General features: G+C 34.1%; 2 protein-coding genes across 4 annotated transcripts in view; both read left to right on the top strand.

Moving 5' to 3' along the window:
• LOC126717097 (disease resistance protein RUN1-like) overlaps positions 1-27,367 on the top strand; it is a 98,811-nt gene that overhangs the window by 61,599 nt on the left and 9,845 nt on the right. The window contains exons 7-8 of one of the 3 annotated variants that reach the window (XM_050418346.1): positions 23,031-23,178; positions 24,238-24,476. The exons of 1 other annotated variant lie outside the window; for it this stretch is intronic. The gene's annotated coding sequence lies outside the window, so the exon portion shown is untranslated. One more of the 3 variants, XM_050418336.1, reaches the window with a different exon arrangement.
• Positions 11,546-17,845, top strand: LOC126719261 (disease resistance protein RUN1-like). Its single transcript, XM_050421834.1, has 5 exons — positions 11,546-12,188; positions 14,499-15,600; positions 15,782-16,054; positions 16,156-16,950; positions 17,051-17,845. Exons 1-5 carry the CDS (start codon positions 11,695-11,697, stop codon positions 17,843-17,845), a joined length of 3,459 nt encoding a protein of 1,152 aa, XP_050277791.1. The 5' UTR covers positions 11,546-11,694.

The raw sequence follows: 27,367 nt of genomic DNA, 5'->3' as shown, positions 1-27,367 counted from the left end.
ACCAAGTGATATCAAAGTCATATTCCTATTCTCCAAATGGTATTTAAAATGTTTCTTTTGGCAAATTGAATTTTCAGATTTACTCAAAAATTGTCAAATACTTGTATAAACTCCTCAGTTCCTACTCATTCCCTAAGAGAGTCAAGCATCCTTTGATTTATGTTTCAATTCGATATTGTGATATTCGATATGCCTTTATATTTGGAATAATTGTTAATATGAAGAAAATTATTCTATTTTGAATAAACTTTGCTTTTATGATATGTGACTCAAAATAAATGTTTTTAAAATTGATCAGGTATATGTGTAAGCCCGCTCACAAGGTTGTATGTGAGAATAAGTATTGATCCCTCACCAGGAGGGGGTAGATGTTGGTATCCGCTCACAGGATTGCATGTGAGAATATGTGATATGTGTATATATGATACTGTGCTTTGATAAATTATTTGTATGTGTTTTCGAATTATTTTAAGATTTGATTACATATGTATTAAGTGGTTCATTATATGTTTTGGAATAATTGTATTTGATATTATTGAATGAGTTTGTGAAAAATCAAAATACTCGTGCTTTGCTTGACTTTATTCTGTTGTGTATTGTGTATAATTGCTTACTAGATGTGTGGCTTACCCCATCAATTACAATTTTCAGATTAAAGTTTAGTTGGGAAACAGAAACTTTGGATCTCTTCATAAGGTGCAAGGTAGGGCGTGGGAGTTTTTTGGCGATGTCAATAATGCTTGAAGCTTTTAACGATTTTTAGTTATTTTTATTTCACTTAAGATTTTACAATATTTGGAGATTATTTCTAAATTGTCGAGCATTTTTTTATTTGGAGTTTACTGAATTATGTGTAAATTAATTATGTTTATTGAGTTTTGTAAGATCAGCAAGTTAGTCATCCATCTAAATTCATGTTCCATGGGTTTGGGTCGTGACAAGCCACCCTATACGCTGCTATATTTCACCTCTGTCACTTGCCTCCAAATGGCAGCCTTCTTAATTCCAAATCTCCATAGCCACTTCCCAAGTAAAGCTTCATTAAAAAATCTTACCTTCCTTATCCCTAAACCACCCAAAGAAATGGGAGAGCAAACAGTAGCCCATTTAACCAAGTGAAATTTGGGTTCATCACCAATGCCACCCCATAAGAAATTCCGATGAAGTTTCACAATTTAATTAGCCATAATAGCAGGTATAGGAAACAAAGATAGAAAATAAGTGGGTAAATTAGATAAAGTGCTCTTACTTAAAGTGATTCTACCTCCCTTGGATAAGTACAAACATTTCCATCCCGCTAATCTCCATTCCATCTTCTCTAGAATTTGGTTCCATATTGTCTTATCCATGAATTTAGCTCCCAAAGGAAGACCCAGATATTTCATTGGAAGAGTACCTTGCTTGCAGCCAAGGACATTCAACAATAAGTCAAAATTATGCACCACACCAACAGGAACCAACTCTAACTTGCCCATATTTATCTTTAGACCAGAGACTGCCCTAAACCAAATAAGGATCATATAGAGAAACAAAATCTGATCTAGATTAGCATCACAAAAAATTAGAGTGTTGTCCACAAAGAGGAGAGAGACACTGCCATGGATCTTCCCTCTAAATTACCCACATTAAAGCTTGACATGCGACCTTCATGGACAGCTTTATCCAACATTCTTCCAAGGGCTTCCATAACCAAGATAAACAACAAAGGAGACAATGGGTCACCTTGTCTCAACCCTCTATAGCTCTCAAAAAAACCCACAAGGAGAGCCATTAATCAAAATAGAGAAGCAAATTGTAGATAGATAAAAGAAAATCCACTAGATAGATAAAAGAAAATCCACCGCCTCCTCTTAGCAGAGAACCCACCCTGTTCTAGCAACTACATAAGAAATCCCCAGTTTACATGATCAAAAGCCTTCTCTACATCTAGTTTACAAAGTAGGCATGGCAAACCAGTTTTCAATCTACTATCAAGGCATTCATTAGTAATAAGTACATGGTCAACAATCTGTTTGTTCCTCACAAAAGCATTATGTGAAGCTGAAATTATATTTTCCATGACCGTGCGAAGTCGAGTGGTCAAGACCTTAGCAATAAATTTATAAACCACCCCCCCCCCCCCACAACAAGACTAATGAGGCAAAAATCCTTGACTTCAATTGCTGCATTTTTTTAGGGATGTGAGTAATGAATGTTGCATTCAAATTTTTCTCAAACTAACCTTTAGCAAAAAAAAGGATGAAACATAGCCATAAGATCAGGTTTGAGAATCCCCCAACAAGCTTGGAAAAAGCCATTTGGTCCAAGCGATTTATCACCATTAAAATTTTGTATGACATCAAAAATTTCTGCCTCCTTAAAAGGTTTCTCTAACCATTCTGCATTATCGTCTGATATCATTGGAAATATCAAGACATCTGGAATGGTCGATCAACTTGCTGCTTAGAATATAAATTCATGAAGAATTGGGTAATACAATTTGCAATCATACCCTAGTCAAAAGACAAGCTGCCATCAACCGTTATTTCTTCTATTAGAATTAGCCATCCTGTGGAAAATTTTGGTATTGGCATCCCCCTCCCTCAAGTGCAGCACCCTAGACTTCTGCTTCCAACTAATCTTTTCTAAAAGAGTCAGCTTTTCAATATCAGTATGGAGATTAACTTGTTCAAACTTTTCCTCAGCTGTTAAAGGATGAGTCTCCTCTCTGACATCCAAATCATTCAACTTGCTCCACAGTTGCTTTTTCTTAAAAGGGACATTGCCAAACTCCGTTTCGTTCCACTTTTTTCGATCCAACTTCAAAGCTACCAACTTCTTAGCTAGTATAAAACTAGAAGTTCCTTGGAACAAATAATATGCCCACCAATCCTTCACTTTGTCAACAAAATTCTCTACCTTCAACCACATATTTTCAAAACGCAAAGGAATTCTACCTCTCCAATGACTCCCCCCCTCCAACAAAATTGGAAAGTGGTTTGAAAGTACTCTGGACAGCCTTTTTTGGGAAAACAGAGTGAAGTGATCCACCAAGAGCGGAGAGAAAAGAAACCGATCTATTCTAGAAGTGGAGGAAGTATTGGACCAAGTATTAAGGTCCCCTTCCATGGGTATATCCATCAGCCCACGAAGAGAGAGGAAATCAGAAAATCCTTACGTAGCCCAAGTACAACTTGTTACCCCTAATCTCTCTAATGGGAAGCAGATTATATTAAAGTTACCTCCTAGATACCATGGAAAATCCCACCAACTAATCAATCTAGTCAACTCCTTCCACATTTTCCTACGTCTCTTGTTCAAATTTGGCCCATATACACCTGTAAAAGCCTACTCAAATTGATCACCAACATTCTTATATTTGCATAAAACAAAAAAATACCCCACCACTTCCTCCACCCTTTCCACAACCCTTCGATCCCACATTAATACAATAACTCTAGAAGCACCTTTAGAACCTAGGTACAACCAATCTACATATGGACAACTCCATATACTTCGAACAATTCCTCTAGTAATCTGTTCAAGTTTAGTCTCCTACAAACATACAATATCAGGCCTCTAGGTACACAGCAAATTACGAATCTGAAGATTCTTCTCAACCTTATTCAACCCTTTGATATTCCAAGAAATCAACTTCAAATTCATTTAGAAACAAAGAAAGTCTACTCCCTATTATTACCACTGCGCCTAGTTGAAGTAAAACCATAATTTATAGAACTAAATAGACCCTCCAACTATCTTATACCTATCACTCTTGACCTCTTTAAGTTACGTGCTTTCTTCTCCAAAGCATCCCTATGATGTAATTCAACCTCAACAGCTAACAAAAAATTGGTTGCTTGATTTTCCAAACCTTTTAGAGACATGCCCAGGAAGTTATCAAACCCGTTGAATCTACTTTGGAACCACTCTGAGTAAGGTTCTTCCCTCACTGGACTCTCCATACCCATAACTTCCTGTCTTTCCATGGCTAAGGGTAAAGAAAAGACTAGTGGTTCCACTGCTAGAGGCAGCAAACACCCTTCGTTAGATAGCTTAGCATCCTCTGAATAGGTGTTCGAAACCCAATCCTCCACAAGTACTTCATCCCTGTCAAACTAAGCTGATGACACCTCCAAAGAGTCTGAAGACTTCGACGAAACTAAGGCCTTCTGATTTAGCTCTGCCAAAACCTTTGTGGCTTCACCCGGCGGCAAGGAGATTTGAATCGGAACCGCCACCCTCCTTTAGTCTCTCAATTCAAGCATCCACTGCTCCAAATTCCCCCATTTCTTGATAGCATTTCTAAAATGCTCCTGAAGTATCAATTGGATTGTCTCGCTGCAAGTTCTCTTCATTTTTGGTCTCATTAGCCTCATCGGAGCTGAGAATCTTAGTATCGGCTTTGTCAAAGACCTTCATCGACTAGGCTAGCGTCAGTGAGCTATGTAGATCAACTTGAGGATGCATCGCTTGACAACCACTGCATTGGAGCTCTTATTAACTCTCACAGAACTCATCAAGACCAATGGCAAAGAGGGATTTTATTAAAAAATAACTATAAAACCCAAACTATATTATTAGTTAGGCAAGTTCTGCACTCGATTTTGCCTAGTGAATTTGCACTTGGAAATCGAGTGTCAGACACTCAATTTCCATACTCACTTGGAAATCGAGTGTCTCACACTCGATTTTCTCAGAGGAAAATCGAGTCCTCTGGACTCGATTTGTTAGAAATGAAATTTGTTTCAAACCTTGTCTAACTAATAATATAGTTTGGGTTTTATAGTTATTTTTTAATAAAATCCGGCAAAGAGTTCCTTGGGTTTTGGGTCTCACGAGTTGGAAAAGAAGAGGAGGTGAGCTTTTTTTGTTTTGGGCTGCCAGATGGAGATGGGCTTGGGGTTAAAAGTGTTGACTGGTTTGAAAGGTTCGGCTTTGAAGGGAGCTGTGGGTTTAAAAAAAAACCCTCTGTGGGCTTTACATTTTGGCCCACTTCCTGGACTCTGGACCACTTAACTTCCCACCAATCATCCGGCCCATGATCCAATCTCAAGCAGACATCCAACGTTAAAAGAGAAACAGTGCCACAGCTGCTAAAGTTATCTTTAAACTCAAATGTAATTTTAGCCTCAAGCATCGCTCTTTCCTTCTGAGCATCCATATCGGGCGAATCATGGTTTTGATTGCTCAAAATTGTTTTCTTTGAATTTTGAAATTTTGGCATTAATTGCTTTCCTTTCTTGCTACCACAACCATCTCTCCAATCACCCTCCGCTGTTGCCAACAAAATAGATTTGGAATTTTGCTGTCAGTACTTCTCCACTGTCGGTTTCAAGACAAATTGTGATGGCGGTTTGACGGCTAGTGTCTCAGGAGCAATAGCCTTCCATAGATGAAACCCAAATCCTCTCTACCCATTACCCAATTTTCCTTCCGGCACCATGATAAAGCCTTTCCGACGGCCATGGACAAGTTCTGAGATCATAAAAAAGCTGCAATGTGCATTGGAACCCAATTGCAGAATAAATACTTTATCACCATCCCTGAAGGTTCATGCGAAATTTCTAGGAGTTACATTGGACATGAGATCCTCCACAATAGCTAGCAAACAATTTGCACTCTCTTTGCCCATGAAAATTGATCGAAGACAATCCTGATTTCTCTCCAAAATTCTTAACATGTGATAATTACCTCCCTCCTCAAGGGAGAATTCCAAAGTCTTGGACTCGACAAAAAAGAAAATGGAACCTCCCATAACAATAGAGAAAAACCAAAAATTTTGTGACTAATCCGGGGTAGCTAGGCCTCTGATCACTTAAGATGTTGCCTTAAGAATCATGGCTACCCTTCTTTTTATTCAAACATTGCAGACTTCGAACTAACATTTTGTTTTCAGCTTTGTTTTTTCCTAGTTGGACAATTTTTTAGTATGAGTAAAAATGTGCTTAAAGTTTCCTGAATTGCGTTAAGATGTAGTTGCATCTGCTTCTAGTCAAATTTGAAAATAAATTTAGTTCTTTCATACTAGCAATGTGGATTGCTCTTTTTCTTTTTCTTTTTTTTCCCTAGACTGGATTGCTCTTCATTCTCATTCAATATTAGGCTGTACAACATCTTAATTAAAGGACGATATTTTTGTATGTGAATGACCTTTCATTATCAATGCCCAAATCGAGTGACATCTATGTTTATGTCAAGTTATTTGTGGGTTTTGTGTAGTTATTCTTTTCATGGTGTTTTTGCAGCATCTAGAAAGTGCCAGATTTTTATTCAGTTAAGGAATGACTTACCATGAAAAGAAAAAGAGATGAGATGATTAGTAAATTAAGGTACATAGAACATTGTTGTTCTTTGGTCATTTAGGTGGGAATAAGAATGAAAGACGTTTGTATAATATTTTACTTGTTAGTTAACTGATGGAATTTACACAAAGATATATTGTTTTTATATATTAAGACTTTCCTAAATGATTTGTAATTATATGTGAAGTTTTAGATGTCAAAGAACAATGTGTTTTTTTTTGGGTAGTGGAGAGAAAATAGTAAAGAGAGGCGAGACAGCAGTGCATGCAAAGGTCTTGAAAAGTCATTAACTAATTTGAGTCTATTGGTGTGTTTTTACATCATGTCATTCAATGTGTAGATATGGTGGGGGTACCAAATGCAGGCCCCTAATCATATACCTAGACGGAAGTCTCTTTCCCATTGGATCTAATATCATGTTGTCATTTCCATCAGTGGTAAGTAAACAAACGTTCAGAAGCACAAAAATTAAAGAAGTGATAGGGTATAGAATGCATTTGTGATTTGGTTTTGTCAAGTTTGAAAGGTTTTCACAATGATGGCTGTGATTTTGTATTGTCATCAACTGCCTATCCCTATTAATGCAAATCATCTAATGACTTAGATTGTCCCTGATGACATTGTGCACCTTTCTTTGCCATCTGATTCAGGGCTTCCAATAGATGTCACAAATGGGTCTGACTTTGATTTGGGATTAGACTTAAGTTTTGGAAATGGGTTTATTTTGGGTTCCTCTTCACTGGCCTATCCTTTGGTGAATGATGATTCCAATTTCAATTCATAGCCACAGTCAAAGAAAATTAAAACCTCTTGATCAAATTTCATGGAAACATGACAAGGTATTGTTATTACTTTGAAACTGTTTACCTTTGCATCATCTTTGTTTGATTTCTTTTGAGTTGTTGAATGCCAGAGTATTTCTCCTCTTTAGTTGTATTGTTTGATTTGCATCTTTGTCACTTCACACTCTCTTTCATTAAATTAACATGCCCATCATTAAAGGGGTATTAAGCCAATTTGAAAGGATGTAGTAATACAAACAAAAGAATAGAACTAAGGAAAGAAATTAGTGATATGATCTGTTGCTGAGTTGCATTCCTTTTAATGGCAAAGAAGTTTTCAAAATTCTTATGGAAAAAGCATAAAGTTCTGCAACTCAATGGACAAGTAAAGCCAAAATTAAAAAAAAAAAAAATTTTAAAAAAAAGTTATATTGATGAAGATCAACCTTGCTTGGTCATACTCAAGAGATTACTTGTACTGAGTTGAAATTATTGGTTTAATTAGTTGAGCATATTTTCTTATGGGATTTGAAGGGCCAGAGTGGTAGTTGCCAGCTGAGGCCTACTAGATTTGGTCGAAATATGAATTTAACTAGGAGTAGTTTAAAATCTTACAATAAGAGGTTATTGACAAGTCCTTTTCTAAGATACAATAAGCATAACATGTAAGAAGTTAAAGCAAATTATTTTGAATATTTTATATATATGGATTTATGGATATACGGATGGATATGTGAGATAGGAAATGGCTTATGGAAGAAAAATTCTACTTTGGAGATGGTGAAAGGACTTGTACATAAGCCATTTTTCAAAGTTAATGAAGGAAGAGGGAGATGTGTATTTGTATTTGGAGTTATTGAAACAAGAACTGTATTAGGAATTCTAAAATTTACCATAGCACATCAACTCATTTACATACCCTTCTAGGTTTTAATAGCTTGTTGAAAAATATTATAATGAACATATATAATTATGGAATGGTCTTTTAAGCATATGACTTAGATTTCCAATGTGCACTCTGCACAAGTCTTACACTATAATATTTTTTTGATAATCTGCACAAGTCTTACATTGATACTAAAAAAAATTTAAGCGACATTGGGAACTTATGAAAATGACAAGGTAAAATAAATAATAGAATTAATTATTAAAATTCATGCAATGCTCCAACCTAGGAGTAATGGATCTACAAAATTTGGTGATAAGTAAGAAATAGTTTAGTATCATGAAATGGTGTAAACCTTTTATTTTTTTTTGGAATATATTAGTATGGATTAGAAATCTCTGTCATTTGCTTTAAATTTGGTTGGGATTATATGTGGTTGGAGGAGATTCCACCCTGCATACAATGCTTAAATGCCTCCATTGTACAGTTATTTGTAATTATTAATAAATTTAAATTATCCCTATATTAAAAAAATAAGAATGAGAAGACGCCTTTTGTAAAATTTAATGCTTATACAAATCACTTCACTACTGTGTGAAACTAACTTTTCTTACCATAGAAAGTTTGGAAAAGAAAAAAAATTCTTTCTTAAATTAGCCTTTTCTTTATTTAAAAAAAAAAAGGAAATAAGAACACAGTGGTAGCCAGTAATATGGGTCTGTCGAGAAGAATGGCAAAGTGGAACTTGGGATACATGAACGTTGATTAGATTGCATTCTGCATGGTTTCTTTTGTTTTATTTTTTGTGTACTTGTGTGACACTTGTGAAATCTCAGCTTATGTCTCTACTCTCTACTGTGAAATTCTCAGTTCTTGTGAACAGGCCCCTGACTGGAATTTTCAGCATTATAGGGGTTTGAGTAAGGGGATTGTAGGAGCAACAGGAGGCATCTAATCCAGTTTCCAGGTGGGAAAGGGAATGGAGATTCACACTTCTCTATGGACCTATCATCATCATGTGGTAAATATGTAAAGATAAACTGAATTGCAATTTCCATTTTTTTGTTTGATTCATTTGATAAATTATATTTTCTTCCTCTCTAAGAATCAAATCAAATAGTTGTAAAATCGAATTAAAAAAAAAAAAAAAGCTTTTCTCTAATAGATTTCCTGTCTTTCCTTGACATAGGTTTGGAGAAGGAGGTCCCTTTTCTCAGAACCACTTGTCATCCCTAGTTAATTTGAAGCTTTAGCTATTGCTATTTTCACATGTATTTTTGATCATTTTAGTCAATCTGTGATAAAAAATACTTTACCAATTAGATGTTGCAATGAATAGCCCTGTCCAGGCAAGTGCATTCTTAAATGCTTTGTTAAATGAATTGTTATTCCCCCATAAATAAATTTTATCTTTCCTGTTGGTGCATAAAAGAACGCCATTCCTGTGCTGATGGTGAATGTCCGAGAATAAATCAGACACAAAAAATGGATCTTTACCTCATTGAATTGTTACGATACCAAGTGCTTAATGGGAATAAAGTTGGTGATGGATTCGTGGTTAAGGCTTGGATTGAAAAGGTCAGACTGTTCAATGGAAAATTTGGTCTCACCATCAGCACTTTTGACTTATAATTTAGGAAAAAAGCACTGGGCCAAACTCGAGTTTCACTTGGAACTCGAGTTTCAAAAAAAAATACTACGTACATAACTAAATAATTTTGATTGGATGCTATTTAGCAAATTTTTCCTAGAAAGCTCTATGCAATCTGTCTTAATGCTCTCTATCTCTCTGTTTTGTAGGTACCCAGGTGCTTATAAAACAACTCAGGCTTTGCAATCTCAAGACCAGAGAGGCCTGTTAGAGTGTGCACACCTCCTGATAGTTGGCAAGCTTCTTCCAAGCTGTAGAGAGAGAGAGTGATTGTGGAAGACAGTTTTGACTTGCTTAAGCAGTGGGTGCAAGTGTTTTGCGGTTCATAACAGGGTATTTACTGAGTTTAGAGTTCTTCGTTTTACCAGCCCCTTTCGTTGTATTAATACAAAAATTACTTGTATGTCCATTCTAGTTTAACGTATTTTTTTAGCAGGGCTTGGGCTTATGCTTACAAACTGAAGAAAAAAGCCACCGAATCTCCCTTCTAAGACATTGTTTGACAATAATTTACTTTTATAACACTCTACAGTTGTAAATGGTCAAAAGATCAAAAGATTGGTATCAAATTACTCATTTCATGGGGGATTTTGACTTTAAGTTTAATAGCTTTATCTATGTAAAACTAGTATGTAAGTCATGCTTATGCACATGAATGATAAATTGAAGTGATGTTATCGATGTTAACTTGGTTTATAAAACATACTGGATATTAGTTCGATCCGGACATTTAAAGGTACTAAAATGGTTTTTCCTAGCAATTTTTATGATATTAGTTATGCTAAGTTTTTCATTATATTGCTATTATGTATATAATTTTGAAAATCACTATTGGATACAAAATATACAATATCAATTCACAATCATTGTACGTGAAATTCTACTAAATACAACACAAGATAAAAAAAATAGATTGATCTAATAGTATCTCCTAAATTGAATGGAGATAGGGAGAAGAAAGCGAAAATTTGCTCCTTCAGCAACCTCATAAAGTTTCCAAAAAGTAAAAACATATTTGGGTACTGAGGAAGACAAAGACTACAGCTCTATATATTGTATAGTTGCAGCACTTCAAACCATTCCTAACATAGATGATGAGATCTTCTTGGAGGCTTGTGAACTTTTAGAAGATGAGAGAAAGGCCAAGATGTTTGTGGCCATGGATGTCACAGCACGGAGGAAGTGGTTATTGAAAAAGCTTCGTCAGTAGCGTTTATTTTTCTTGTAAATGTGAGATATAATTTTAGTACTTTTTTTTTTTTTTTTGTGTGGAGTTTTTCCAATGCAAATAAAATACGATAATATATGTAAAGGCATTTTTTCTATGCAATATCCTGTATGATTTCCTAGTTGAAATTGGGGGAAAAAAAAAGGGAATTGAATTTATTTTTTTGGTTGATTGCCTAGAATGTTGATGAAATACACTCTCAATCGATATTTGTTCCCAAATAAAATACATTGAATCTCATGTGTTGCACGTTTTATATATTTTAATTAATGCATATATGACAGTAAAATGGGCTTATATATGTCCATGTTAGAGCTAATTTTTCCCTTCCCATGTCTCTTCTGTCCACCATCAATGTCACGGAGAAGGAGGGGAAATCTGTAGTTAAATGGAAAGTCTTACTTGGCATGCTGCTAGACTAAAGATAGCCACTTTTCCAGAAAGTCAAAAACGTGTGGAACATTTTCATATCTCCATTTATTACCATTTGATTATTACACCACTTTCCGAATGACTAATAAGATAAGACATTACCATTTTGTTTGACCACAATAACCGGTAATTGTGATTAGAAAGTTCACACGGAAAGTCGCATGATATTGCGATGAAAAACGCATAGGTGGTTCTTGGAAAGTTCCAGAGTTATTGACCACACCAAAAACAATGTAAAAAGCATCAATATGGCACTTAAAGGTCAAAGAGTTGCAGGACACACTGAACGCAAGCCACCTTTAAAGGCTCCTCTTGCTTGCATTCACCCTCTTCCTAATTTGTCATTCACTTTCCTGAGTTATATTGCAATCCCTTCACATTTTTCTTTCTCCTCCTTTTAGATCTTTACAACAGTTTGCTCATAAATCTCAATGGCTCTTGTGACTTGCGAAGGAGGCTCATCTTCTTCTTTCACCCACCAACCCAAGAAGTTTGATGTTTTCTTGAGTTTCAGAGGTGAAGATACCCGTTTTGGTTTTATAAGCCATTTGTATGAGGCTTTGTGTTTGAGAGGTATTCACACCTTCATTGATGATAAGCTTCAAAGGGGAGAAGAAATTTCTACAAAGCTTCTCAAAACCATTGAGAATTCAATGATGTCAATAATTGTATTTTCTGAAAACTATGCATCATCCACTTGGTGTTTGGATGAGCTTGCCAAGATTGTTGAGTGTAAGAAGAATGACCAATTGGTGCGACCTATTTTTTACAAGGTGGATCCATCAAAAATACGTAGCCAAAATGGAAAGTTTGGAGAAGCCCTAGCTAAACATGAAAGAAAACTTAAGGATAGCAAGAAAGTGGAAAGATGGAGAAAAGCTCTCCATGAAACCGCTAATATATCGGGTTGGCATTACAAGCATAGGTATGTATTTGATGACAACTATTGTACTGTATAACTTTCATTGGGCTAGTATGATCATTAATTTTATTGTTAAACAACAATTACCACTAATTTATTAGTGTTAGTCTTTTGGTCAAATTATGTTTTTTTTTTTCTCTTCATATCTATGATTGTAGAGGTTTTTTTTTTTTTTTTTTGTGAGTAAACAGGAATACTTATTAGAACACACACAAAAATAGTAATAATAGTGTATTAAACCGAGTTTATAATACATTACAAAACATAATACAACTATAAAAGGGTCTAACCTTTATAGTTGTAGACTGGAGGGATTGAGATCCTCTAAAGTTCATAGGGTACTCTACCATGTAGAGTTCTTTTAATCTGAACCTTTCATTTATAATAAATGGTCTAGATTTTGTCATATCATTAATTTACTAACAAATCTACAAAAATAATGATTTAAAAAAATAACTGCTCATAAATGATAGTTATTACCTTAAATGCAAATAGTGGCTATGACATTGCAGCATTAAATGCAAAAGAAATTTGGATATTTATAAAATTGATTATTATGCACATAGACCAAGAAGCATATATATATATATATATATATATGATATATGAATGGTAGAGACACTTGGGTTTTCATTCCAATTTTTTTAGTCTTCTATTAATTTTATTAAAATTAAGCATATGCATTTTTTTTTTCTTTTCAAGTACATGATTGGCACTTAGGATCATAAAATATGATTTTTCTATGTCCCATTTCAGTCAAACCTATGCTTTGAAATTAACAACCAAAACAATTTGTGGAACAAATTGAAAAATGAAGAGGGAAAGGAAAAGATGACTTTACGTTTTCTTAGAGACCTGATTTAGGCAAAAGAGGTAAGGTAATAATTATCATTTATGAGTAGTTATTTTTTAAACCATTATTTTAGGGGATTTATTAGTGGATTAATGATATGGAAAAATCTGGACCTTTTATTATAAATTAATGGTTAAGATTAATAGAACTTTATACAGTAGAGTACCCTAAGAACTCTAGAAGATCTCAATCCAGACTGGAGTTATAAACAGCGAACACTAGACATACACAACCACTGTAAGATAAACATCCTTTTTTTTTTTTTTTGAATAAATAATAATACTTATTAGAATACACACGAAAATAGTAATAATAGTGTTTTAAACCGAGTTTATAATACATTACATAACCAAAGTATAACTACAAAAGAGCCTAACATTTGTAGTTATAGGTTGTGGTTATAAACAACGGACACTAAACACACACAACCAATGTAGGATAAACATCCTAATTTTTTTTGAGTAAACAGTAATACTTATTAGAACACACACGAAAATAGTAATAATAGTGTTTTATACCGGGTTTATAATACATTACATAACCAGAGTACAACTACAAAAATGCTTAACATTTGTAGTTGTAGACTGGGGTTATAAATAGTGGACAGTAGACATACACAACCAAAGTGGGATAAACATCCCACTATAGAGATTAATTAGCTAGCAATGTTGAAATAGAAGGATTTTAAAAAAGTAAAATAAACCTTACTAATTAAATAGGAGTGTCATATATATATATATATATATATATATATATATATATAAAAGGAGCTTCTTTCTCCTACATATTATTTATTTAAAAAATTTCCCAAAAATATCCCTAATAATTTAGTTCTAGTATTAAAAGTGAGTTTTAACCAGTTTCAATTATCAGTAACTTTTAGATTTTCAATGAAACTTCATTCTAGACGTATAGTACTCAGAATCTCACCGAATTCAAGGGTTGAACTATCAAATTGGTAAACCATAAGAAAGTTCGGATTGTAATGACAGAAACTTTAGCTTTGGCTTATATATATATATCAAAACACATGATTTTACTCGAACGGTTTGGTTTTTAATGTTATGTCAATTTGATCAAATAACCATACTTTCCATCAATTTTACACTTTTATTTACGGTCTTTTAAATCTTTAACTTTTAAACTTAAAATAAGTAGTCAAATAATCAACTCAAGTATCTTAATATTTAGTCAATTTTTAAATATAAACACATATAAATTATATATATGAATAAATTTTCTATAATAATATCCTATTAATTTCAATTTATGTTATACAAGCATATTTATGTTTAAATTGAATGTCATATATATGGGAATTAATACAAGCCACTTACTTTAATTGTCAATATTTAAAACTTTTATGCACAAGCCAAATATCTTAAATTTAGTTGATCTTCACATTTCTATTTTCTAGTCTAACTCGTTATAAATATTTTTTAATGTTATGTGAATGACAGTTGCAACGAGTTCAAATTTATCCAAGGAATTGTTGAAGAGATCTCAAATTCTAAATTTAATCGAACACCACTATTTGTTGCACGATACCCTGTTGGAATAAATTATCGTGTAAAGACCATTCTTTTAGATATTGAGTCAAATGATGGTCATATAATAGGTATCTATGGCCCTGGTGGAATTGGTAAAACAACAATCGCAAAAGCTATTTTTAATAGAATTTGTGAGCATTTTGATGGATTTTGTTATTTAGAAAATTTAAGAGAAAGATCAGGGACAAATGCTAGTGTAATTGAACTACAACAGACACTTCTTTTTGAGATTTTAAGAGATACAAATTTAAAGGTGGGTAATAGATCTAGAGGAATCAATATGATAAAGGAAAGACTTTCATTTATGAGGATCCTTTTAGTTCTTGATGATGTGGATAAATGGATCCAAATAGAAAATTTGCTTGGAAAATGTGATTGGTTTGCTTTTGGAAGCAAAATCATTATAACAACAAGAGACAAACACTTGGTATCTACTCTTAGGAAATGTTGTTCAACCTATGAGGTTAAGGAATTAGATCAAGAGGAAGCTCTGGAACTCCTTAGTATGCATGCCTTCCAAAGCAACAAACCTAAAGAAGATTATTTGGAACTTGCAAATAGAGTTATACAATATGCCAGGGGACTCCCATTAGCTCTAGTAATAATGGGTGCTGATTTGAATGGAAGAACAAAACCTCAATGGAGAAGTGCAGTAGATAAGTATGAAAGAATTCCTAATGAAGAAATTCAAAAAATACTCGAAATAAGTTATGAAGGATTGGATGAAACTAAAAAAGATATTTTCCTTGACATTGCATGCTTCTTTAAGGGATTTTTTAAGGAGTATGTCATGGATATATTGAATGCTTGTGATTTACATCCACTTTATGGAATTCAAAAACTTATCAATAAGTGTGTAATAACTGTTGATCAATATGATAGATTGTTGATGCATGACTTACTACAACAAATGGGTAGGGACATTATTCGACGAGAATCACCACAAATGCCTGGAGAGCGTAGTAGGTTATGGTATTATGAGGATGTTCATAAAGTACTAACACAAAATACGGTATGCATTTTCTTGGTTCATTTTCTACCTTTTTTTCAAATGGCAAATGTAGTGATTATTTTCCATTTAAATGTTGAAAATTTAAGTTTAATAGTTTAGTTCTTGCTTAAATTTAACCATCGTTATACTTTTAGTGAATTTTATTGTATAGAGTGATTGACTTGATGCTTTGTTTAATTAGGGATCTGAAAAAATTCGAGGCATAATGATATGCTCACCTAAACCATCAAAGATGAAATTAGAACCTAAATGTCTTGAAAAGATGAAAAATCTCAAGTTCCTCATGTTTAGTAATGTAAATATTTGTAGAGGTCTCAAATATCTTCCTAATGAATTAAGGGTTCTTGATTGGTCTGGATTTCCTTTATCTTCCTTACCGTCCGATTTTGATCCTCAAAAACTCATTGCACTCAACATGCCAGAAAGTCGGGTTACATTGGGCAAGCTTTTCAAGGTATAATCATTTTTATTTATTTATAAATTATTATTACTTTATTGAACTATATTTTAATAACGTTTGTTGGAGTTAAAAATTTTGATTTTCTTTTTCTACAGAGGATACAATGCAAAAACTTGACATATATGAATTTCAATTCCAATCAATACATTAGGGAATTGTCCGACTTATCGAGTGCCACTCCAAACATAAAGAAATTGGATCTCCAAAACTGTAGAAAATTAGTCAAGGTTCCTAACTCTATTGGATATCTTGATAAGCTCGAAAGCTGGGACCTCCAGGGTTGCGTTGAACTTCAAATTCTTCCAAGCTGTATTGTGATGAAATCTCTTAAATATTTACATCTTCGTAGTTGCAAAAGGGTTAAGAGATTCCCCGATATTCCACAGGAAATGGAAAATTTAAAGTATCTAAATCTGGCACTCACTGCCATTAGAGAGCTTCCTCCATCAATTGGGAATCTCACTGGGCTTGAGCGATTAGATATAGGTTCCTATTTCTATTCGTGTCAGCTTTCAAGTAGCATTTATAAATTGCAACATCTTCGCAATCTCTTGCTTTTTGGTAATGTCCAATTTCCAAAGGGTGTGGGGATTGGTAGACAAGCAGCATGCAATTCTTACGGTGGCTTTTCAAAATATTGTTTTCCAAAGTTGAATTTTCTAAAAAAGTTGACTTCTTGTTTCACCCATTCAAAGAAATGTTTATTATCAGGGTGTGATGATTTGAACCTCCAAGAAAGCATTATCAGATTTAATAGATTAAATTGGCTTCTAATTAAGGATTCCAAGTTCCTTAAGAATATTCCAAAGCTTCCAGAAAGTATAAGACAAGTAGATGCACGAAATTGTATCTCGGTGAATTCAGAATCATTAAAAAAATTAATCCTTCAGGTAACTCTCTCTCTTAAAGTAATAATAGAAACAATTTTGGTTACCTTTTCCAATACATTTACTAGATTTGCTAAACTTCAATTTCTCCAAATTCCTGCAGTTTGGAAGAAATTTAGAGCTTTCAACAAATATGAAATGTTCAGCTATGAAAGGCAATGTATTAATGGATTCGCATTCACATTGCAAATTATTGCATCAAATTGATTACTCTTCCCATGTCTCCCTCTCCAAGATAATGGCAATTCAAGATGAGTTATTTCCCACTCTAGATACGCATCTGATTGATTGTGGAGATATATATGATATTAAAGTACCAGGAAAGAAGATTCCGAATTGGATTAATCATCAAAGCATTGAAAGTTCCATATCATTTTGGGTTGGTCCTGAATTTCTATCAATTGCTGTTTGTGTTGCTTTTCATCTAGTTCCGTTGAAGGATAGTTCTACTAATAATGATAAGTACGGTTCTATTTGTGATGATATAATTGATTGGGTTTGTGATATCCACATTTTTACCGATAGCCGTAGGCGACGTTGCATGGTTACGGGGCATTTTTATGATTTGAAGTGTGATCATTTGTGGTTTTACGGTGAACCTCACAGCCGATTACAGAGGAATTTCGGAGACTTGATACAAGGTGGTCGGAATCACGTTGAGATTTCATGTAAAATCTCTCATTGGACAAGTGGAAATGGAAAATACGCGCCTGTGATTGCTAGGATGGGTGTACATGTGGAATGCATATGTCCTCCTCAGAATTCCGTTATCATCCAACATAATTCTCAAAATATTGATGAAGACACTATGTTCACACCTTTACTTCCTCCTTGCTCCGCTTCTAGTGTCTCAACAGTCTCAGACGCGGGAGACCCTTCAACCTCCTCTAGTCCTTGATGGCATTTGATTCAAGGCGTCCAGTGGATATAGCAAATGGGCTTGATTTATGTTTGGGTATTGACTCAGTAGATGGTAATGGGTTTGATTTTGGTTCTTCTTCAATAGCCAACCCCGTTATAAAAATATGACTCCATTTTCAGTCTCTTTATTTTTACATTGAAACTATTTTCCATTGCATCATCTTTACATTGAAAATTAGCTCCTATGTTTTGCATTGTTTGATTTGCATCTTTGAGAGTCTTTCTCGTATTGTTGCTGAATTCTATTTCTGGCGATAACTCTAAAAATGTTGATGATAACTCTGTTGACACAGAGCTCACGCCTTTACTACTTCCTTTCTCCACTTCTAATGGTTCACATAAGGATCATGGCAGTTTCAACGGACTCGGATGCAGCAGTTCCTCAATGTCCTCTAGTCCCTGATGACACTAGGTGCTTTCCTTGACATCTGATTCAATGGATATAGCAAATGGGTTTGACGAAATTTGGGTATTGACTCAATTAATGGTGATGGGTTTGCTTTGGGTTCTTCTTCAATGGCCCATCCTCTTATAAAAAGTTGACTTCATCTTCAATCCATATCCACCGTCAAAGAAACTGAGAATCTCTTAAGAAATTTGCCCAGGTATTAATTTTACATTGAAACCATTTTATCTTGCGTCGTCTTTATTTGATTTTTTTTCTTCGTTGTTGAATGCTAGAGTATGTCTCCTTCTTTTGAATTGTTTGATTTGTCACTACCCAATCTCTTTCTCTAAATTCATACGGGGTACTAATTCAATTTGACAGGACATTTATGCAAAGAAAAAGCAGAATCGATGGACATTTGATTTGTTGTTGAATTCAAATTCAAATTATATGGTCCAGTCATAAAGTCATTGCCCTGTTAATTTGGTACAATTCAAAGTTGTTTGAGGGTTAAACAATTTTACAAATTTGTCTGGTATGCAGGATTTGGCAGAACTAGGAATTTCACCAGGAGTGACTTAAAATCTCAAGAATAGATTTTGCTCCCGTTGATTTTACAAGGGGAAAATCACGGTTCTTATTTATATGAATATTTATGATTTTAATTGTCTTAAACGCAGTTGAATAGGAACCGTATCTTCTCCAAGGTCCAAGTTTTATCCTGCGTAAGCTGTACAATACGAAGTGGCCAACTTGGAGTACTTTTCGTTGGCACAGGCCATTAGTAGCAAGTAGCTGCTCATGTTTGTGCGGATCTCAAAACTGTTTCCAATGTTTAAAGGTGGTGGCTCCATGTATTCAGTGGGCGCTTCTTCAGTGCATTCGAGCAATTCAGATGGTCTAATCAGGGATATGCTAGTTATTTCTGACTTGAACATAACCAGTGTTTCAGAGATACAAGATACACCAGAAAAACAGTGTCAATGTCACCCTCCGAAAACTATCCCAAACACTATGGATGGTGGCAGGCCAACTTTATTGCCTCCTTTGCCAGCTTCTTACAGTTTCAACAGTGTCGAAACTTTGGGGCTTTCAATGGACGATACAAATAGGGGGCTTCACTCAAGTTTGATGGGCTTTCACAATGATGGCTGTGATTTGGTATTATCATCAATTGCCCATCTCTTTGAACACTGCATATAATGACTCATATTTAACAGAAAGTCAACCTCCTCATTATATTGAGAACCTTTCTTTGCCATCAGATTCAGGGATCCCAATAAATGTGACAAAAGGGTCTGACTTTGGTTTGGGATTTGACTTAACTGTTGGTCATGGGTTTAATTTGGGTTCCTCTTCATTGGTCTATCCCTCTGTAAACGATGATTTCGACTTCAATCCATATCCACAGTTGAGGAAAATGAAAACCTCTTCATTCGATCAAATTTCAAAGAAACATGGCAAGGTACTGTTATTACATTGAAACTGTTTTCTTTTGCATCATCCTTGTTTGATTTCTTTTTGAGTTGTTGAATGCCAATGTATATCTCCCTCTTTAGTTGTATTGTTTGATTTGCATCTTTGTGACTTCACTCTTCTTCTTCTTCCATTTTTTTTTTTTTTCCATTTTTTTTTCACTAATTTAACACACTCATTAATAAAGAAATACTAGGCCAACTTGAAGGATATAGTAATGCAAAAAAAGAAAAAAAAAAAAAAAAAAAAAAGAAAAAAAAAAGGAACAGAACTAAAGAAAGAAATTAGTAATTTGATCTGTCCTGAGTTTTGTTGCTTTTAATGGCCAAGAAGTTCCCACAAATGCTTCTAGAAAAAGGCACTAAGTTGTGCAACTTAATGGACAAGTGAGGTTAAAATGATTATAATATTTTATATTGATGATGATCAACATCTACTTGGTCATACTTGAGATTACATGTATTGAATTGGATTTATTGGCTTAATTATTTAAGCATATTTTCTACGGGATTTTGAAGGGGCAGAGTGGTATTTGGCTACTGAGGCCTGCCAGATTTGGCAGAAGTAAGCATTTAACTAGGATTAACTTAAAATTTTAGGAATAAATTTTTCTCCCATCAAAAAATGGGGGAAAATAATGGCTCTTATTTTCTTTGACTATTTTATGATTTTAATTGTCTTAACATGCAGACGAATTGCAAGATTATGAATTGGTTGTTCTTTCAAAATTTCTATTTCACAATCTGTTTGAAGAATTATGCTTTTGCATTTACTTGGTAAGTATAAGGCTTTAGATTGTTTCTTTGAAAGGTGAGGATGTTATTGGTCCTGGTGACCGGTCACTCCTAGAAGTTGGCCTCCAACCTGATTTTTTAAATAACTTGTAATGATGTTTCTGCCTAGTGAGGAATTGAATGCATGGGTCAGTTGTTTGCTGGTCGAACATAGATTTGATAAACTTTCTGCTTAAGTTTTTTGCCTTAGAACTCATTACTAAGCCCTTTCTTTCTATTAAAAATTTTCAGACTTTGAATTAACAATTTGTTTCCTCTATTTTGATGTAAATTCTCTGTTCTTTTCTTTTCTGTGCAAACCAGCACCACAATATTTTCTTTATAGGTATTTATATGATCTTCTCCCTGTTGAGTTTTAATAGAAAAGATTCTGTCTTTGCAGGCTGAGGACATGGAATATTTTTTTAAGGGCTCACAGGAAGGGAGTTTTTTTTTATAGGCTTGATTCAGTCAGATAACAAAAGGAGGGAAAAAGACAAACAGTTGTGCAGTTGGTGTTTCTTCTTCTTTCCATTCAAAATTTATGTTTGTACTTTACATATAAAAACAATAATTATGTTAGTACTTCATACTAAATTTGAGAAATTAAAGTTGCTTTTTACTATGTGTATTGAGATTCTAAATTTATTTAAGTTATATATGTATGATTGTTTACGATGAAATTCGTTTTAGGGGCATCAAATTACATTCTTTCATCTTCTCTTGTTCAACCCGTATCCATTTTTTTCTCCTATAGAACCACTCTTCACACCATCACACCATACCACCACTTCAGGACCATCAGACTCCCACAAGATCCACAACAGCAAACAAGTTCTTTCCTCCATAACTCCAGTCATTCAAAGAGAATTCCAAGGTGACCTTTCATCGGTCTTGGTTATATATTCTTGCCTAGAACTTGTTTAAAACTTGACTTCATGACTGAAAAAAAAAAATGAGAAGGTACTATTATGATATCAAAAAAATTTTCATTTGAGTCATTTTTCAAAATTGGTTTGGTTGGAGAAGGATTGGCAAGTCTTCTAGGTTGTAAGATAGGATCTCTTTCTGCCAAATTACTTTTGTGGATGTGGCTAGGATCTTTATCTTGACAATTTGGAAATTGCTTTGATCAGATTGGACATTGAGGTTTGAAAAAGTTGAATTTGTCAAAAGGGGGGCAGGAATTTTCTTTTAAGAGTTGCCAACCCACTTATCTTCTATCTTTGATATGCTGATCCATGTGGCTTATATGTAAGATATATTGACGTGCAACTTCTTTGTGATTTAATTTGATAATTATGTTTTGTTACTTTCTATGTATCATGTCATACCGTGAAAATTTTGGACAAAGAAAAAAAGCCTAATTCTCTACAAAAAAATTTCTTGTCCTGTCCTGACATAAGCTTGGAGGTGGAAATGCACCATCTCAGATGCACTTGTCTTTAATCCCTAACAGTACCCTTTTTTCTTTGAAAGAGACTAACGGTACCTGTTTAAATGTTATTATTAGAAAGCTTTAGTTATTGGTTTGTGTGCATGCATTTGTAATCATGTTAGCTAGTCAGTGATAAGGAAGAGTTTTTTGGGTTTGGTTCATAATTACAACTAGAGAAGCTTGTCAAAAATTTTGAGTTGGTAACATAATGAAAAAGGCAGGGAAAGGCTTTTATACAGATAAATATGTGCTTAAATTTCCATGCATCAAATCAAGATGTAGTAGCTTTGTTTCTGCTGGAAGTTGAAAATAAATCTTATTCTTCTGCACTGTCAATGTGAGTTGATCTTCTTAGTAGTTTGCTATTAGGCTATAACCGCTATACAATACTCTAATTAGAAGGAGGAGATTTTTGGATGCTAATGACCTTTGATTTTCTGCATCCAGATTGACTGGTGTCTATTTTTTGATTAATTCTGGGATTTGCAGATTCTATTATAATGGTGTATGTGCAACATCAAGAATGTGTCTGATTTTGCTTTAGTACAGGCAAGGCTGATTAGCAAACCACTTACCATAAAATGAAAAGAAAAAGTAGCTTGTTAGCAAATGACAAGATTGTCAGATGTACCTATAATATTCTTATGGCTTTTGTTATTCAGGTGGCACCAAGATTGAAAGACTATTGCTTTGACATATGTGCACATACATGGGCAATTATTTGATTAGCTTGTTATATAGATGGAATTTATTCAAACATATTTTGGGTTTTTATTGAATACTTTGCAAAATGATCTTAACCTGTCACGTCACTAATATAAAAATAAAAAAGAATAGAAGTGAAGTATTTTAGATGTAAGACATAAAATGGTGTCATTGGAGAGAGAGAGACAAAGGATGAGACATGATGCAAGACGGTAGAAAAATAGGGATAAACACAAAGAATCGTCCTTAGTCAAAATGGATTTTCTTGGGATGATACTAAACAAATGGTCAATGCAAGTGATTGTTACACTCGTTTTTTGTTCACATTTTGATTTGACCTCTACCTTTGGGGTGATAGTGAACTGACATAATACACATGCAGGATCACCTGGAGGTGCAATTGTACAGAATAAAGCCTTCATGGTCTTCAATGAATTGTGCTTGATACATGCAAATACAACATCAGATGAAAGAAACCGCCGAACAAGTCGTGATATAGACCTTGACGATGAGTCAAGAAGTGAATATGGGTGTGTTTTTATATCCCGCCATGGATCTGCAGAAATGTTGCATTTGTCATTTGCATTTTTATGTATGCTACTAGTATTGTGCTTATATTGAGCTTTTTTTAGTAGTGATTATCTTGTTTAAGCAAAGATCTAATTACTTATTTATTTTTCTAGGTAGTGCATTAAACAGGAAAGAGTTATAGGTAACCAAACTTCCCCCTCCCCCCTTTTCCTTCTTATTAGTCTATGCAAAGATAGCTGGAGCTCTATCCCCACTAGAATTTCATAAATTTTTTTAGAAAATAACCCTTTACTATCTCCAACATTTATATACCCCCATCTCGCATCTCGCTTTTAGCCACTCTTTGGATCACCAACCATTTGTTGCTTTCTACAAGAATCAGTAAAATGGTTTCTGCTGAATGTAAGCAAAGCCAGTTATGACTTAAGTAGCTCCTGTTGATAAGACATGTTTGCAAACTTGTTCATATTAGAGGAGAAATAAGCGCCCATAACACCCTTCCCCCCCCCCAAATAGACACACAGATACAAAATAAAAAAAAAATAAAAATGTTACAGAGAAATGAGCACAAGCTACATGGCCTTGTGAATACTTCTTTGGACTGGCCTGACGGTTTATTTTTCTGGAAGTGATTTTAGTTCATTTCACTTCTTACTTCATTAATCAACTAGGAAATAAATGCAATATGGAAGGGAAACTCTACATGCATGCATGTATAAGCTAAAGGACATACATATACTTACCAGTCCTCACATTATTTTTACAGAAATAATGTACATTTGTTTAATTGATAGGTGCTGGTGTTCTCTTTTAATTGCATATGCAATCTCAAGTATGAGTGGTTCCTCTCTCGTTTCTTTTAAGGCTCACAATAGTGCAAACCACACTTTTAGAATGGAGAAAATTGTATGCATGAACCAATATTGCTCTATGCCCCCTAGGCTATTTAAATACTTGCAACTAATTCATGCCACTTGATCATCCCCTTGATTTCCCCCTTCCACATACCCACTTCTCTCACTAGTTGATACTGATCTTGGCCAGCTCCTCTCTTGCAGTTCTTCACTTCATAATAGAGGAAGAGGCCCCCCAAAAACTGAGCAGATGCCTGTACTGCTCATGGCAATTGGTATGATTGTGTTCTGAATATCCACTACTTCTGGGGAACTGCTTAACTGACTTGCATTGCTTGGAGCACTTCTGGAATTGCTGCCTGCACTTGTCGGGCTCACAGCACTAAAAATTGGGAAATTCAGTGAGGGATCTGATTGCTGATATGGAAGTTGCCAAGGCAGGTCAGCAGGAATGTCCATGGCTGGCTACTTTGCTAGGGCAATGTTTAATGTGCCTGTTGGGCTTGGAATTGCTTTGATCAGACAAACATTTAGTTTTTGTCCAAATGCTTAGGAACTATAGGAAAAGAAAAAATCCTTTTTTTTTTTTTTTTCATGTGTATAACTCACTAGCATGAACATTTAAATGTGAAAAAGAAGAACCTATTTGCCGAAAATTAGAAGACCGGGGTTATTGACTTAGGCAAGTGCCTTGGAAAGACCAAAGAGGCCTGTTAGGGTGTGCACAACTATTGATAATTGGCAGCTAGTCAATACCCTACTTTTGTGTTGTGATAAGCATTACTTTGTTGCCAACATTGCAAAAAAAGTATTAATTTGATGCTAAAACAACTACTTGACTCAGTTTTCTGGGAAGTTTAATACAAAAGAATTGAATTTACCCATGTCATGTAATGCTTTAATTTATTGTATTTGTTAAATAATATGAAGAAACATTATTATTTCATTTTTTCTTTCTAACATATGCCTCTAGAACAAATTCTCTCATGTAATGGTAGTTTAGTTTTGAAGTTTTAGGTGAAGAGGATTACCAGTTCCCTGCTAATAATAATCCTTTGAGGATAAATTGGACAAGGGAAATGGATCGTTCTTTTATTGATCTTATGTTAGAACAGTTGCACAGAGGGAATAAGATTGGTCATAGATACAAATGCTTAAGCTTGGACCCGGATGAATGCATCATTCAGGGAAAAAAAAATGGACTCCTTTGTGACAAAGATGTACTAAAAGATCAATATTGGAGCTTGATGAAAGAGTACTGATATTACAGATATTCTCAATTATAATGGCTTTGCTTGGAATGAAATTTAGCAAACAGTGATAGTTGATGATGATGATGTTTGGGAAGCTTATATCAAGGTGCTATTTTTTCTCATTATTAATGTTGCTAGGTTAAAGGGTTTTACCATTTCATTTCGCACTGAGCACGCCATAGTATGGTAAACAAGTGTGCACACACGCATACACATTCGTATAATTGTGCCAAAGACTATAGGCTATACATAGCTCAATATAATGTATAGTTGAGCCAATGTTTGGAATGTGGGGAATTTGATTATAGCCTGTTGGGCTTGGAGTTGGAACAACTTTAACGATACAGAACAACCAATATTTATGGAAATGATTATGGGAATCGTGACTGCATTTGTCTTCTTGGTATTGAGCCTGATGGGATCTGTAGTACTGACTACTGAGTGAGATGCGACAATGTGAATATAAGCATTAACTTGTTGAAGATAGATCATCGAGCATTCTCAACTCTCATTCCGATCTCAGCAAAGAAAGGCGGCTGCAAAACGCTATCGTTTTACTCCAGAGATCCTCATTTAAATGAAACGTCGTCGTTCAACTTTTAATGAACAAGTGCAAAACGGTGCCGTTTTGCTTATGAGATACACGCTAAAGTAAGAAACCAGTTTAATTTCCTGTTATAATAAAGCCTGATTGTTTGTCATTTTCTTTGTAGAGGTTGAGTTGCTTTTATTCTTCTTCTTCTTTTTTTTTTTTTTTTTTTTTTTTTTTTTTAATGAGAGAAAAAGTTGCTTTTATTCTGTTACAGACTTACAGCTATTTTCTTCCCCTGCTTCTTCATTTTTTCCCTTTTCTTTCTTATTTTACTCTGTTTCACTATATATATAGAGCAGAGGTGTAACCTATTGAGTATTGACTGTACATTCTCTCTCATTTTATTTTCTCGTTCAATGAAATAGAGCAGTTCTATTTAGCGAGTGTTTTTCACTGAGTGAGATGATAGGAATTTGATAAAAATATATATTAATCAAACAAAATAAATAAATAATGTGTATAAACTTTTTTGTTGTTTTTTATTTTTTAAAAAGAGTTTCAATGATGATTGTCTCTTTGTTACCATATTAAGACAACAATTAGTTTTTAGTGTAGATGATGATCAAACCTCAAAAGTCAAATCTTTTACGTTTCTTGTCTTAGTGGGAAAAAATTATTAATTATTTATTTAAAAAGAAATATTATTATTAATATAATATATCAAAACATCAGTTGGGTCGGCAACCCCATTCCCTTCATTGTACTTACTAATCAGAAATTTTTTATTATTCTAAGATAATTTTCGGATGGTCAAGGCTTCCATTGAGTTGGATAGAACTCTATACAAATAGATGTCATTTTTTTAATGACATAGAAGAACTTCACTTTACATTAGTTACATGTCGTAGAGCATACTATATAAAATTCTCATTGTTAATTAAACTCCTATGGGCAACTGACCCCACATGTTAAAACCAATTACCAGATAATTCGGGGACTTTTAACTCCTAATGATCTAAGCAGTTTATCCTTATATCCAAGAGGCAATAGATGCCATTATTTATAAGTCAAAAGAACAAATTATATAACAATTTGAATAATAAAAATATAAAATGACTAATTAACAAAGTCTGATGGGTATTAAATATTAAAGTTAATATAGTGTGGGTTTGGATACAAAATAAATAAATAAATTTACAATAAACAAATAAATAAAAGGGAGCATTTTTTTCTTTTGAAATAACGCAGAAACATCAAAACTGTCTTATATACTAATGGGTTAGTACGATTTAGTCCCACTAAAAATAATGTTAGAGAAAGCCCAAAGAAAGTGTGGAGATAAGGCATAAAATTGTGGGTCCTCTCTTCCACGGATCCAGATCTTTACTGTTTCAGTTGAAATTGAGAGTGTCCAGTTAAGGGTTAGGACTTAGGATCTGTCTAAAACAAATCTAAGGTCTACAACATTCCACCTCATTTAAAGGTTTTAACCTAACCAAATAGCAAATTTAACTGTGGTAACCAAAGTTAACGTTGATCCTAATGGTGG

This window comes from Quercus robur, chromosome 3, assembly GCF_932294415.1.
Source record: "Quercus robur chromosome 3, dhQueRobu3.1, whole genome shotgun sequence".
NCBI classification, from domain to species: Eukaryota; Viridiplantae; Streptophyta; class Magnoliopsida; order Fagales; family Fagaceae; genus Quercus; species Quercus robur.
The sequence above is the reverse complement of the archived record's forward strand: the minus strand, read 5'-3'. Positions and strand labels throughout refer to the sequence as shown.